Source organism: Taudactylus pleione, unplaced genomic scaffold (genome assembly GCF_031769625.1).
Source record: "Taudactylus pleione unplaced genomic scaffold, aTauple2 ptg000006l, whole genome shotgun sequence".
NCBI classification, from domain to species: domain Eukaryota; kingdom Metazoa; phylum Chordata; class Amphibia; order Anura; family Myobatrachidae; genus Taudactylus; species Taudactylus pleione.
Genome location: NW_028284409.1, coordinates 21,122,581 through 21,139,253, shown reverse-complemented (window position 1 = coordinate 21,139,253; position 16,673 = coordinate 21,122,581). Strand labels below are relative to the sequence as shown.

The 16,673-nt window shown below is 44.6% G+C and overlaps 1 protein-coding gene across 1 annotated transcript in view; it reads left to right on the top strand.

Annotated features, from left to right (window-relative positions):
• The first annotated feature begins 2,396 nt into the window (after positions 1 to 2,396).
• TAGAP (T cell activation RhoGTPase activating protein) overlaps positions 2,397 to 16,673 on the top strand; it is a 214,310-nt gene continuing 200,033 nt past the window's right edge. Inside the window, exon 1 of the mRNA XM_088451751.1 lies at positions 2,397 to 2,468. Within this exon, the coding sequence (XP_088307877.1) occupies positions 2,397 to 2,468 (72 nt within the window). The remainder of the gene's footprint in view (positions 2,469 to 16,673) is intronic.

The following is a 16,673-nucleotide window of genomic DNA, read 5'->3' as shown; positions in this document are numbered from 1 at the left end:
CAAAAAAATTTACTAAGAAAGTGTTTTAACAGAAACATATGTGAGAGTTGCTAGTTTTCCAATATTTACCGTTAATATTTACAATTATACAATATTTACAAAGTAAAAGGTGCAGAATATGAAAACATAATAAATAATACTAAATAAATATTAAATAAAGCTAAAATAATATGCACATTATTAAATATTAAATAAATATGAAATATGTGAAGTGTGACTGCAAAAATGGCTCCATAAATATGGGGCCAAACTGTAAAAAAGTACACTTTTTGGAATTTTGTACATAGGGGTCAGACCGCAGTCTCCACAAAGAGTGTGATTGGGATCCTGCTGCACCATTGTTGGCCCAGTGTCAGTAATTAGCTTGGTAATTATTATGGGCCTGATTCACTATGCATCTCAATATTGCGTACGCATGCAGCTCAACTGTGATAGCAAGCCAAACCACTGCGGATCACAATGCAAACTCAGCACTACATAAGGACTCCCACTTTACCATAAGCACATCTGTAATACTTAGCAGAATAGCGAAGCCATCGGTACAATCAAGTACCATCGCAGCCTCACGCACAGTAGGACAAGTCCTGATCTTACTCAGAAATGCTAACAGCCACGCACGCTGAGACCTCACACTGAGTATGGCTTCGCAGTGACTAATTTATGCACGACCCTGAAACGGCATGCGAACGCAGTGGCATGCCTGCGTTTCCCCGACCACCCCACCGTCACCACCCACAAACAGCACTTCCTGTCAATCACTCTGCAATGGGTCTGCATAGCCTTCGCAATGGCCGGTTCGTGCCCTGTGTTGCGTACTCATGCGCAAAAACGCAACAATCAACCGATTGTGTGCGTAATCGCAATTGCGATCGGTAATGAACCAGACCCAGTGTTTGTATGCAACCTGATAAAAATGTTAATCTTTCACCTCCCTTCCTATCTCAAATATTGCACTTTTATTTGCCATTGTCTGTGTGTGTGTGTGTGTATATAGATATATATATATATATATATATATATATACACACACTATATATATATATATATATAATATTAATTAGTATAAATGTGTGTATATATTATAAATATTTTGAGTACACTAATTCTGCTCTCCCTGCATTATGTGTAAAATGTATACTACTGCAGTGTACACAGCAGCAGCCAGGCAGCCTGGCCAGCAGGACTGACATGCACCTTACTTGAGGGCTGCCGGACCACCTTCATGCTGAGCTGCTGTGTGTGCCTGCTGGGTCTGCCCATGGCCATACTGGTGGATATAACCGGGGGCGATGCTGGCTGGGCTGCTTCAGGCTCTTGGTGCGGTGGTGGCGGACGGCAAGTATGTAACGTCACACGCAGTGCGTCACGTGGCGCGGAGGCGGCGCCACCGCCGATTGACTGCGAGATAGTGGCGCTTGATGGCTACTAAATCATGTTGTTGCTTTCAACTTTGAGCTACAGGTGCCGCGGGTGGGGTGCGCGGCCAGGGGGCGGGGTCTCGTATAAGCACTGCAGGCTGCTGTAGAAGGGTAAAAAAACCTGTCTGTCTACAGCAGCACACACAGGCACAGCACAGATCCTTCTGTGTGGGCCTATTCTGATTGTGGGCCTGGAGCTGTAGCTCCATCAGCCCCATTAGTAATCCGGCCCTGCATGCATGCCACCACAGACTTTGTGACTAAGCCGCACCATGCATGCCACCACAGACTTTGTGACTAAGCCGCACCATGCATGCCACCACAGACTTTGTGACTAAGCCGCACCATGCATGCCACCACAGACTTTGTGACTAAGCCGCACCATGCATGCCACCACAGACTTTGTGACTAAGCCGCTCTATGCATGCCACCACAGACTTTGTGACTAAGCCGCACCATGCATGCCACCACAGACTTCGTGACTAAGCCGCACCATGCATGCCACCACAGACTTTGTGACTAAGCCGCTCCATGCATGCCACCACAGACTTTTTCACAAAATATGCATCTTAGTCGCATCACCTTTGTGACAAAATGACAGTGCCAGAGTACCCTAGACATAGCCATTGGCATTGCATGCACTGCTGTGTGCGTCTGAGATGCCAACCTGTGTAAAAAGGTTAAAGATGAAGTACACATCTGTAAGTTACAGCACATTTGTGCCTCATGTGTCATGTACTTATATAAGACCCAATGGTTTGTTTACAAAACTTAAAAAACAGTAAAACACTTTCAAGCAAACATTTCTTGCATTACTCATCTCTCAGCTGTCTAACTGCACTGACCGTCAGGGCATAGCTCCTCCTTTGTTGGTGTGTATATTTGATTGCTATGGCTAGTCAAGTGTTAGAGCTATTTAGTTTCTGCTTAGGCATGTATTTGTAAAGCAAGCTCTCTACCCTCTTGGATCATACTGCCATGTCTATCCCACACCCTAGAAACAAGGCACGCAGGGGAAGCTATGATGGAATTTTGCTCAACAAAAATCCAGTGAGTATAAATAGTTTCTGGGGTTTTGTGTTATGCAGAACTGTTGTGTTAAACTAAATGTAAAATATGAATTACTTTTCTGCTGCTTCTCACTTGTGGCTGTGGAGACATGCTGTGTGATTCTTAACAGTGTTAAAAGTATTTGCTTTTGTGCTTGGTCAGATATCAACTGGCATTCAAGTTATTGTTAACAGTAACACCGTGTATTTTATTGCCAGTCCCCAGTAAACTGGCACTGGGGAATTTTTTCCATGTCCTGGGCAGACACAGCTAGAAGTATTCCTAACATTATTGCTTTGATATTTGAGTCTGCTCTTCTATTCTATGAAACAAATGCACAGTACGGCAATTTACAAACCCCCAGGTCATCTTTCTGTGTATATGCATCTAAATATATTTTCTTGACAGGGACCTATATTATTAAGTTTAAATTAGATGATCGTTATCTCTGATAACATATATGTGTGTATAGGTATTCGCTGTCAATTTAATTGGGCTGTAACTTATGCTGGGCATACACTCTACAATTATCTGTCAGATATATGTCCGATCTGGCTGGTGGGAAGGAAAATCTGGTCTGTTTTCTAGTATTTGGGAGCAAATTTCTATTGTCATTTGCTCCCATACATTACCAGATTTTCATTCCAACCAGCCAGATTGGACAGATATCTGATAGATAATTGCATAGTGTATGCCCAGCATTAGAAGTTATTTGCATTCTGTAACTTTTACTGTTAAGTCTTGGTTTGCCAAATATTTAACTAACTGTTGCTTATATACATGAATGTAAAGAATGTGTGCCTTTTATTATCAGTTTTTTTTAAATAGAAATGGACTTTGATAAGAATTTTATAGTCACTGGTACTTTGAGAATTAAACAGAACTTTAATCATTCTGTTGATCTCCAAAATATGAAATTAATTAGGCCACTAAAACATCCACTTTGCATAAGTCATGTTTCGTTTACAAACTTTACACTGACTTTTTGTTTTGAAAGGTCATAATCCTTTAAAGTGACAGAAAAATATTAATTATGCCTGTGAGCAATAGTATACAGGCAGAAAATCAAAAAACAAATAAGTATTACTTGTTAATTAATGAAGACAAGTCAACTATTTGTTGTTTATACTGTGTGTGTGTAATATATATATTTTAAATTAACCCCTACATGGGTGGGGTAGGTTTGCAGGTCAATAACCTTCCAAAACTCAATATTTCTTCTGTGAGGTGCTATCCGCACTGAGTGTTAACGGACGTTTTGGTCTGTTTGTTGATATAATACCTATAATGGGAAATCTCCTGCAGGAACAGACCGCTTGACTCTTGACCCTAATTGAACCCGCCTCTTGGTGGACTTTTTATAGTTCTAGAAAATCTGCTTAATATATCTTTTATCCAGCATGCCATAATTATTTGAAGACACTTCCAGCAGATGGAATAGATCCTATAGTGAAGTAACTGGAGGCAGCTGTCTCAGGCATCCAAAGCTAGGGCAGAGGTTCCCAAACACGGTCCTCAAGGCACTCCAACAGTTCAGATTTTAGAGATATCCATGCTTGACCACAGGTGACTTAATTAGTACCTCAGTCAATTTGATTGAACTACCTGTGCTTAACCATGGATATCTCTAAAACCTGAACTGTTGGGGCACCTTGAGGACTGCGTTTGGGAACCAATGAACTAGGGTATTATTGGGACATTCTAATGTTGTATAATCTAAATTAGTAGTGTTCACATTGTTGAAAATCTAATAATTGTAAAAGTGGCAATACTTATATCATGCTGTATAGACCAGTGGTTCCCAAACTTTCTTGAATCACAGCACTGTAGAGTATCAGCATCTTTTTCATACCCCTTTTACACCAGTGCTAAAACCCGGGTTATTGCAGGGTTAACCCGGGTAGCTCCTTGGTGTAAAAGGGGAAAGGATTGGATTGCTAGGTCGAGTGACCCAGAAATCCAACCCAGGTAACTAGCAGGGTTTAAAACGGGAATAACCCTTGAAACCCTGCAGTGTAAACGGCACGATCCGGGTCACGATGACCTGGATCGTGCCGCATACCTGCCGATTGGCCGGCCTTAGTGGCGCTTGGAGATGACGTCATCTCCAAGCATCCACTTCAACGCCAGAAAAGCCGGGTCTATGCAGATCCGGCTCCGGTGTGAACCGCGCCGGCTCAGGAGAATCAGTCGTTGGCGCCAACTAACTTCCGGGTCTGATCCGGATTTGAACCCTGTACCAACCTCCAGGTCAGACCCGGAATTTTGGTGTAAAAGTGGTATTATTGAGAAATTAAGCAAAAAAGTTTACATGAAGTAAATTGGGCTTATATAGGTTCAGTTATGTGGTAGTGGACAGGGCTCTGCTTCTGTTTGTCCACATATTTTATGATTAGCAGCCACCAATCACATTGACCATAAATAATTGAATTAAGTCCTGGACCACCAGCTCCTGGAGCACCTGCAAGTGTCCCGCGGTACCCCAGGCTGCCAAGGTACCCAGTTTGGGAATTACTGATGTAGAGGTTTATGGCCAAACTGTAAGAATAAGGGGGAGAATGAGTGCCAATTCAGTTGCCTCCTTAAGTAGCAGAATGATTTGGCCATCCTGGGATCACAAACATAGAAAAGATAAATAAACAAAAAAATAAAATCAATAACTAAAATGTTCAATTATTATTTATTAAATTGTACATAAAATATATGTAATAATGATGTATGCAGTTATACATAGTACAGAGTATGCAGTTGGCGTATGCTCTAGCTTTATGTACACAGAAATAAAAATGAGTGTCTTTGCCCCCTATAGTGTGCTTGCTTTGATACCTGTCATAATCATCACTGTGCATTTGCATCAGCCTGTACCTGGTGGAAAATCTGCATCTGTAAACAGGCATCTGTACACTTCCAACATAAACAATGGTACTCCACTGTGCAAAGTACCAGAGCTGCTGGATTAACAATGTGTTATCAAACCATCAATATTATAAAACAATAGAAAGATTAATCTCTGTGTCTGTATTGGAATTCTGAGTATTTATTTCCAGAGTTCATATGATCGATGAAACCATATCAGATGTTTCAACCATGGATTTACTATTCTATTCCTTTGTCTTTAAAATATACAAAAAGAAAAGGATAGTGTAGACATCCAAATATAGGAATATAATAGCCCTGCTCACAAATAGGATATCTTGCCAGTACGCACATAATCAATTTAAACTCCACCTCTTCTTAGTGTTTCCTGAGATGATACCTCAAATAATGGTACCTTTATTTCACATTAATAATACACATTAGTGAGGTAAGTATTGTACATACCAAATCATACTTAGTGACTTTGCGCCCCCCCCCTCCAGCAGGGGGCAGCCAGGTCGGCACAGAGGGGGCATGGTGGCTGGGAAAGTTGGCGGTGCAGAGGGAGTGATTGCATGATTGCATCATTGTGCCCCCCCTGTATACAGTGCAAAGAGAACAGGCATTGTATAGCGGGGGGGGGGGGATACGATTATGCAATCCAGTGCAAATTGCGTCATTGGTCCCCAATACCGCCCACTTGTGTTCTGCGAGTGGGCAGCTGCAGGGGATGTGGGTGGAGGAGGGCTGCAGGCGGGGCGGGAGACTTGCCTACTTTTCCAGGTGGCTGGGAGAACCATTAATTTTTCGAGAGCCTTCCGACCATTCCGGGAGAGTAGGTAAGTATGTACCAAATGTATAATGAAAAAACTCTTATCTGATATAATAGCCTGAATCAAGGTCCCAGGAACCTCCACTCTTATAGGACACTTATAGGTCCAATCTGGACCTATAAGACTTCCAGATCTTATAGGTCCAGATTGGGCAGTCAAAATACAGGTAGGTAGTCCAGATGCTTCACACCAATGTGTTTCAACGTGATCATCTACCTCAGGGTGATGTTTCTTTTCCTCCTACACACCCCCATTAGTCCCTCCCAATTGGGGTCATTACGGGGGTAATATTCCTTCAAATACATTCAGGTATTGAAAAATACAAACTATGAGATCATAATAAGAATCCTGTTTCTTAGCTCATACCATATATAAATATTGCAAATAAAAAGTCCTTAAAAAGCTTGAAATACATATAAAAATAATACAATTTCATTTGCAATGCCACTTCCGGTTCCAGGGTGTCAATGTTTTGGTATGGTAACATATACAGCCCCTCAGTCCTTTTGGTCAGGAAAGCCCTACTTTCTGTTTAATTCTAAAACTCTGTAGTGTACGTCTGTTAGATGCTGCATCCTTATGTTTACGTACCCAGAGCCGGAGGTATCCAAACTTGCGGTTTCTCTTCCGTTCCATCTTGCGCCATTTTGCCTAGGTAAATTCTGCCCGCCATACTGGAAGTATTCGTACTTTGTTTTTGTTTTGTTTTTTGCTTTCACCTTGGAACGCATAAGATTCCATTTTAATGGTTTTGGTTATAATGTAATGGACTAATGTATAGGATTCACCCTGGATTCCTTAATTGGCAGCATATTACAAAACACCCCATTACCACCCAGGTATACCCTTTCAGCCACACATGGAGATGAGAATCAGCATTGTATGTAATTTACCACGTGTGGCAATGGAGCATGTGCAGTGTGAAAACATGCAAGGTACGCCTTCATCTTTCTATCGGTTCCTGTTCATTTCTTTTGTAAAACTGCAAAACTAGATAATTCCGTCCTGTGAAATCATTGTAAAATGACCCCAGTCAAGATGTAGTTTGCTTTTTCTCTTATTTCTTTAATTAACTTTTTTTTAATGTAAACTTTGGAGATACTGTTTGAAACATATAATTATGCTCCTTCATTCTACAGTACCTAATTTTGCAACATATTATTTTAAATTAAGTCTGTTATTTTTTCAGGAGTCTTATGACAAGTTTAGTCAGTTTGCACTCATCCATAGTTTCAATCAAGTATAAGTAATTCAGTCAGGTGGTTCTAAATTCCACAGGCTTAGATGTTTAACCTTTAACCATTTTTACGATATCTGCCTCTGTCTACATAATTCTTTCCGTGATGGGTGAGCCCTGTGGCCAGGGTATGTTTAGTAGTCTCTGCAGTGTACTTGAAAAAGTGTTCAAACTATGTAGGAACTTGAAATGTTTGCTATTGTATTCACACATCTGTTATGCAAGTGAGTGCAATCTGTTTTCTGCTTAGGTTTGCCAGCTATCCAGTTTTAAACTGGACAACCCTATTATACAGACAGACAATTTTATAATTTTTCAGGGACAGTTTCCCAGCCGTCGGAAAAGTGGACAAGTCTCCTGCATCCCGGCGCTTTGCGGGTAAAGTGGGCGCATAATGGTGCAATGTGCATCATGGTGGCCCTGCCCCCAGTGACATTTTGGCAAAAATCAAAACGGCAAAACATTGTTTGGGTGGGGCTGTGATGAAGTGATTTGCCTGCCACATCTCCAAACCCCTCATCTGGACCTCCTTCTCCCTTGTCATTGTCGGCAAGTATGGGATAATTCAAAATCAGTTGCAGCGTGCACACTGAGCGTGGGTACCCAGCCGATATGTTGGCTCGACAGGATGATCTATCGGATCCTCGGTACACATTAGAATGATGTAATGAACAATGGAACAATCCCTCATTCCGTCCTTTATTGTGTGCAGCACGGACGACACCGCATGCGACAGCGGGAGCATGCATAATGTACATACATACTGCACCATATGCACCGTATGTTGTTGCGATTTGGCCAAATCGTATTGACATTGTTTCTGTGTGTACCCAGCTTTAGCCCATTGCTCCTACTAAACTGGCTGCCTTGGCATTAAGTTATCTGTTGCTCTGCTGCTTGGCATTTCTATCAGCGCTGAGAGGGTTGATTGATCCACTGCTGGGGTTGGTCAAGATGATTTATAAAGCTACTAGTTAGCAGCCCTTCAAAATTACGTGACATTGTCGCGCCTGTGAAAAGTCCAGTTTGAGCGCTGAAAGGGGTCACATTCAGTAACCGATTTGTGCTGTCCCCTGTATAGATCTGTCCCCTGTATGGTGCTGTCCACCTAATAGATTTGTCCTATGTATAGTGTTGCCTCCATGTATAGTGCTGTCCCCTGTAATCGTGCTATCTCACCTAATAGACCTGTCCCCTGTAATTGTGTTGTCCACCTAACAGACCTGTCCTCTGTATAGTGCTGTCCCTTGTATAGTGCTGTCCCCTGTATTGTGCTGTCCATCTAATAGACCTTTCCGTGCATGCCCGAAAGGAGCAACAATTAAATTGCTCTGTCAGGCGCCATCTAGTGTGCAACACACTCGAATTCCCCCCATAGAGGTGAGGAGCAGCATTAGCCTTTTATTTATATAGATCTTTGCCATGAACTCATTGCCTCTTATAGTGCTAGCTCAAGGGCGTGTTCTGTATAATGGTGGGTACACACCTGACAGCTATATCTGCAGATGATGGTCGTTCATACACACTGAACGACCATAATCTGCTTGTACCCTCGGGTCCCGGCGGCCGGGGGCAGGACCCTGCGGCCGGGTCGGGGGCGTGTCCTGCCCCCCTCCCCCCCTCCTCGCTGCTGCCGCTGTGTGTGTACGGGTGGTCTGCAGACCACCCGTACACACTTGCCGATGGACATATAAGGTGTTTTGGCATGCTGTACGACGGTGATGCGCGTCACCACCGTCGCACATCCGCATCGTAGATCTTATGGAAAAACCATAAGCTATGCGATCCGTCATGCTGTCTTGTAAGATGCATCGTTTACCATTCACAGCAGCATGCGATGCATCGGGCTGAATTTGAAAACGTACTGAGGTGTCGTACGTGTTCAAATCGTGTATGGCCGGCATTACTTTGTCTGCCACCTGTATTCATATCAACTTGTTTTATTATCCTTGTCTCTGACGTCCATTTATGACCCCAGCGATTCTGTTAGTCACCTGCCCTGATTTTATATACCATCTGACTATTCTTACCATCTGTACTACTTGTTCCTCTGAATGTTTATCTGGTACTTTCCTTGTTCCTGCTCAGATATCTAGTTTCTATTGTTCTATTTGTATTTACAGTCTTTAATGTAAACCAATACTATGACCTGGGGGGAACTGTGTACCAATGAGCTCTATGGGAAATAGTCTGCTAAAAGTGAAGACCGGACGCAATTCTATAGATTTATCTGTGCAGTTGGTGGCTTACAATACATTAACATAAAAATCCCCTTCCATCCAACAATACAGAATAAAGCATATAAATGATAAATAGTACAGATAATGGGAAGGCATTATTGCAGGGTGGTGAATGAGAACACCACAAGTTGCACCTGCACAGCAAAGATGGGCACAGCACAGAATAAGACATAACAATTATTTGGTCAATGTGATATTTCACACTGAAAGAAATCTGTAAGATCAACTTGTCTTACTTGCTGATTTCTTACAAGTAAAGGACAAAACATAGGACAAGATCGAATGCTCCATGTGATCAATATATCATGACAAGCAATACAAGTTCTGTTTATAGGCAGATGAAGAGCAGAAGGTAAAATTGAGTGATACCTGCAGCCTGTCCTCTTGGTATGAAGACTTGGCAGTCTGCTATCAGAGTAACTAAGTATTTACTGCCCACTAGTGACTCGTAAAGGTCAGGTTGATTTCCAAGATACTGTTAAGTTGAGAATCAAGCCATAAACTATAGCCTCAGCAAAAGCCAATGTCAAGAAATTTGGAGCTATAACCATATGGGAAGCTATTGGTCTGCACAGCCACTTTTACGTGTATTCATCCACAGTGTGCTCCAACTTGGATGTGGCCACAGGTAGGCAGATAGGGCAGGAGCTGTAGGTTCCTCTGGACTCTAGGTGAATGCCATCTGTATACATTATAGTAGCTATTGTATATCGGGGATCAGGCACTTTGATACCGCACACCCCCTTTCATTTTGGCACCTTTGTTGATGCTGTATTCATTCTAGATTAGAGTTATTTATTACAAACTTTGGGTAATTGTAATTTGATCACTGTTTTTTGTTTCCTAAACTCTTATGTGTTTTAAATTATGAATTGCATAGTTTCAGAATATACTATGTACAAACTAAATTAACACCAATGGACAAATTAGTGGGTCTTTTGAACTTCATGAAATTTATAATATGTGAACCTGTTTGAGTGTTTTATACTGTGGACTTTACTACTTATACCCTTTTCAGACTAGCAGCTAAAACCCCGGTTATTGCCGGGTTAACCCGGGTTGCTGCTAGGTGTGAAAGGGGTCAGGGTTGGATTTCGGGTCGAGTGACTCGGCAATCCAACCTGGGTAGCTTGCAGGGTTTAACAAGAGAACGAGCCGTGCAACCCTGCAGTGTAAACGAGTAACCCTGGTCGTCCGACACAGGTCCTGTTTACAGCATGGAGAGTTTCAGGTTTTCCGGCGCATCTACAAGCGCCAGAAGACCAGTGCGACTGCATCCGTGTGCAGTTTGAACGGCGCCAAACCAAGAATAACCTGGGTTGGCACCGCGGTTTGAAGGGACTATGTCCCAGTTGAACATTGTAGGCTTTATACAGAGTTGAATGCAAATTGGCCATCTATGTCCTCCCCCCGGAGGAGTAGCGTGTAGCCAGAGTGCCGGAGCACGTGCGTACTGTGGTGCCCCCCCCTCAAGTATTCCAGGGAGGAGGCAGGTCATGGGCGTTTTCATGACCTGACGGCGAATCAGCAGCACTGAGCGCTGTAGATTCTGGCTTCATGCCAGAATCTACAGCGCATGCGTGGGTCTCTGGGAAAATGGAACCCGCGTCTACTTTCCTGGGGACATCTTTACTGCGCATGCGCAGATCACTGGGAAAAGCCGCCATTTTCCCAGGGAGTGTTTGCTGCTCCACAGCGCTGGTCCGGCTTCCTGTCACTCCAGCCTACAGCCGTGTGTGTGTGTATATATATATATATATATATATAATATATGTGTGTGTGTATATGTATGTGTGTTTGTGTGAGTTTGTGCACATACAGTATATATATTAATGTAATTAGAATGGAAATTAAATAAACACACTTACCACACACTTGTCTCTTCATTTTGACTCTCTACTCTGGCCACAGCAGCAGGGTAATGGATAAGAAGAGCAGTGGCGTAACTATAAATTTTGCTACCCCCTGCCAAAAGACTTTCAGGCGCCACACCCCCCCCCCTTCCCAAAAAACAAACACACCCAAAGACGACGTTTAAGGTGTGTGGTTTCAAGATATAGTAATGTCCCTTACACATTATGACACACTAAGTAATGCCCCTTATAACACATTATGCCACACCTTAATACCCCTATAACACAGTGACACACCGTAATGCCCCTTAGAACACATTATGCCAGACAATAATGCCACGTATAACACATAATCACACACAATAATGTCCTTATAACACATGCCACACTGCAATGCCCCTATAACACATTATGCCACACAGTAATGCCCCTTACATTTTGTGCCCCTTATAACACAATGCCACACAGTAATGCCCTTTATAACATAATATGCCACACTAAGTAATACCCCTAATAGCACATTATGCCACACAGTAATGCCCCTTAAATTTTATGCCCCTTATAACACATAATGCCACACTAATGCCCTTTATAACACATTATGCCACACTAAGTAATACTCCTAATAGCATATTATGCCACACATTATGCCACACAGTAATTCCCCTTACATTTTGTGCCCCTTATAACACAATGCCACACAGTAATGCCCTTTATAACATATTATGCCACACTAAGTAATACCCCTAATAGCACATTATGCCACACAGTAATGCCCCTTACATTTTATGCCCCTTATAACACATAATGCCACACTAATGCCCTTTATAACACATTATGCCACACTAAGTAATACCCCTAATAGCATATTATGCCACACAGTAATGCCCATTATATCCCACCCTGAAAGATGTACTTCACCAACCCACCCTAGGTTGCACAGTTTCTATGTCTGTGTAGAACCAGATTATTGGGAACATAGTTTATAACCTGTAAACGCGTGTATCAAGTTAGTGCCCCCGTAATAGTCAACCCTGTAGTTGTACCTCTTATACAGTGCCCCAAGTAGTCGTGCCCCTCTTGCAATGCCTGCTGTAGCAGTGTCCCTTATGCAATGCCTGCTGTAGCAGTGTCCCTTATGCAGTGCCCCCTGTAGTTGAGCCCATATGCAGTGGCCCTGTAGTTGAGCTCATATGCAGTGCCCCCTGTAGTGGTGCCCATATGCAGTGCCCCCTGTAGTGGTGCCCATATGCAGTGCCCTCTGTAGTGGTGCCCTCTGTAGTGGTGCCCCCTGTAGCGGTTCCCATCTGCAGTGCCCTCTGTAGTGGAGCCCATCTGCAGTGCCCCCTGTAGTGGAGACCACCTGCAGTGCCCCCTGTAGTGGTGCCCATCTGCAGTGCCCCCAGTAGTTGTGCTCCTTAAAGTAGTGCCCCTCCCCCTCCCCTCAGTACTTACCTGATCCATCATGGCTGTCATCCGGGCTGTTGTTGCCGCTGTCACCCTAACTGGATCTAACTACATCCAGCAGGTGCGGCCGCGCAGGCTCCTCAGTGCGCGGGTGACTTCACCCACGCACTGCATCACTGGGAACGCTGGCCTTTCAAGCGATCGGAGGCTTCCTTAGCCTCCGATCACTTCAGAGGCCACCGTTCACAGTTCAATACTGGCACCCGGCAGGCTGTCAGCTTAGACAGCTGCCGGTTACACAGAGCACGGCGCCTCGGGACATCTTTGGTGCCTGGAGCTTGCACTCCAGTGGAACCGCCCTCCCTACACCCCTGCCCCCACCTTGTGTGCACAGAGGTAAAAGTAGATATTTCTCCACAGGGCCAGATTAACAATGAGGAGGGTGGATCTGCAGGTCCCGGCCCCCATGAAATAGGCCCACATGAGACTGACACAGGGGCATATCTATAATGGTTGGGGAGGCCCCACACCGCACACCCTGCACCTATAGCATACTTACCTCGCCGGAGTCCCACATTGAAGCGGGGGTCCAGCGCTCTAAAAACGACTGGAAAATGTCCGCTGGGGCCATTTTCCCGTCGTTTGCGCATGCCCAGTACAGGGGAAATGGCTGCCGCGGCCATTTTCCCGATGATCTGTGCATACTCTATAGACTCTGGGCGCATTCTAGTGCCCAGAGTCTATAACTCCGTCGCTGGCCACGCACAGCTCAGTGCGCTGTCGGCCGCCGGAAAGAGAGGAGGGGGCCCGTGTCGGAGACTGCACAAGGGCCCGCTCCTCTCTAGAAACGCCCCTGGATTGACAGAGAGCATTGATATGAAAAAACTTAATAATTACACTCTCACCTGGCTGTAAAGATGTCTATACACTTGGCGATGTGCTCACGATCCGACATCGTGTACGATTTCCCTTGAACTCTCCCCCGGCAGCTCCCCGGCAGTCCTGCACACGATTTGGTGTAAAAAGTGTCCAATGTGACAAATGATCTATCGTGCATCCTTAAGTTTTTCCAGTGCATCGTATCCCAGATTGGCAAATCTGCCCTACAGCATGGCAGATCTGAAGATGCGATGTACGGCCTGCGGAGATGCGCATCGGCATCGTGATCGTGAGTGGACACTCACGATTTGGGCATATTTTACACGATTTGTCATCACAATGCGTCAGAATCGGGCAAATCGTGTCAAATATCGCTATGTGTGTAGGCACCTTCAGTGAGCCTGAGCCTGTCAATTACAAGCTATGCCTCTCCCAGACTACACGAGGAGCTGCTGCCCAGTGGAGCCTGGTAACTTATTTCTTAATTCTGTTTTGGGGGTGGATTGATGAGTAAATATATTAATAGACACTGGGATGTTGAAATTGACTAATGAATGGTTTAATGAGTGCTTGGTGGGGGAAGTTAATATGTGCTAAGTGAGTGTATTAGTGGGTGCTGTGTGAGGGTAGCTTTATAGGAGCTGAAAGGGTGGATGAATGTGCTAATTGGTGCTGGGAGGGTGGATTACTAATGAATAGTGGAGAGATGGATTACTGGATGCTAGGGGTGGGATTGATTAATGGGTTCTTGGACAGGAATTGGTCAGCTAAAAGTTCACCAAATTCCGCCATTACAGTCCAAGTATTAAGGATATCCATGCTTGAGTCCTGACGGTTAAATCAAATTGACTGAGGTACTAATTAAGTCATCTGTGCTCAAGCATGGATATCCTTAAAACCTGTACTGTAATGGAGGAGACTGGGAAACTCTGAGTTAGTGGATATTGGACCTCATTCAGAGTCTCTCGCTAGATGTGAACGCTCGCCCCCAGCGTATGCAAATTTGTCATAGTGACGCCACCGGAAGCGATCGCTCTACAAGGCATAAGCACGCCCACCATGTCTTAGCGAGCGGCCAGCGTACGCTCAATCGCACAGGTAGAGCCGCCCACAAGCACACGTCATCTCCAGGAAGTGTATTAATTTAAAACATTGGTACATCGAGGACATTCGGAAGCGATCGCAGCGCTTGTGGTTGCCTTACCCTACCGCAAGCACTGCGAGGACTTCAGTGTAAAAAACAGGCATGTGACGTGTACTGTGACGCTGCGTGTTAATTATGCACGCCTTTAAAACGCCGTTGAAACACTCAGGCACGCCTGCGTTCGCACCTCCACTCCCCCATTATTAGTGTCCTGCCCCTGTTACCAGCCACAAACGTCCTCTCCTGTCACTCATTTCACTGGGCTGTCTTTGCTGGGCGAGGGAGTGGCCTGCGATCGCACAGAGTAGTTCGCGCACGCGCAGAACGAAGCGCGCGCATGGGCGTACGCAAACCATTGGGCCGCTTGCGAGCGCACAGCGCTAGCAAGAGACCCTGAATGAGGTCCAATGTGTGGGGGAAATTGGGTAATGGATTCTTGAAAGGTATGGCTGCTGGGTGGGGGAAGTTAATGGTTGCTAAAGGGGTTAATGGGTGCAGGCAGGTTGGGTAAATGGGGGTGGAGGTGAATGGACATATTGGGAGTGATTACATTTTTTGTGAGAGTTTAACTTCTGTCTAAAGCTATTCAATTGTTTTGCCGACCAACCCAGTGGCTGCACTTATTGAGGTGCGAGCAGAAATCCACGTTATATTAGGTAGGGCTTTGGGGATGGTCATGAGTGCCCAGCACTTAGCACAGGAGAAGCTGTTTAATGCAGCTAATGCCATGCATTCTCATATGAGAATATGACTGTCGCAACCAGTATGGGACTGGTTACACAAAACCATTGAATAGCTCCCGCGGAGTTTAGATGGGAGATACAAACAATTGTATTGACCCGTTCGGGTGTACTATACAGCAATGCCTAATAGATTTACAGATAGGAAGTGTAGTGTTTACACTAGGTTGTTTTAGCAGACGGAAGAATGTGCCCTGCCCCAGTTCAGAGCACCATTTTGATCTCTGGATGAGCGCCCTTGGATTGGAAAAGGTTTGTGCCTTTTCCAATCCACTTCCGTGCCACTTCCTCTATTAAGAGACTGGGGACCTCATTCAGAGTTGGTCGAAGCGGCCGCACGGTTGTACGCCACCGATGTTCGCTATACTGCGCATGTGTAAAGTTCGCAATGCGCGTGCGCAAACTAGCCGCTACGATCAGAAATTTCTCTCTCTTTGAACACAGCCAGGTCGGTAGTTTGAGTGACAGATGGAGGCGTTTGTGGGTGGTAACAGGGGAAGGTGCTTGAAAACGGGGGAGTGGAGATCCGAACGCAGGCGTGCCTAATTATGCGAACGGCATTTTATGGGAGTGCATACGGTTTATGGGAGTGCATAATTAACAAAGTAATGTCATGGCACATGGGACATGGGAAGTTTTTACACTGACATGATCGTAGAGCTTAAGAGAGGGTATGGTCAACCTTAAGCTCTACGACCAGTTCCGATGGTGCCCGATGGTCTCGATTAATCCTTATATGGCCGGAGATGACGTGTAATGCTTACGAGAAGTGGGCGTAATTTTTATCTTCCGGCCGCTTCCTCCCCTTGGTCGGGCAGCTAACGATCCGAACTTAGGGACGCAACATGCGAGTGCATCATTTGCATATCCGGCTCCTTTTCCCTTACGACCGTGCGGCCGCTTCGACCGACTCTGAATGAGGTCCTGGGTGCCTAGGCTTCAGGGGCAAATGCAGGATTTTTATGGGGAGGGGGGTTTTCCATATTTTATAATATATATACTACACCAACACAATC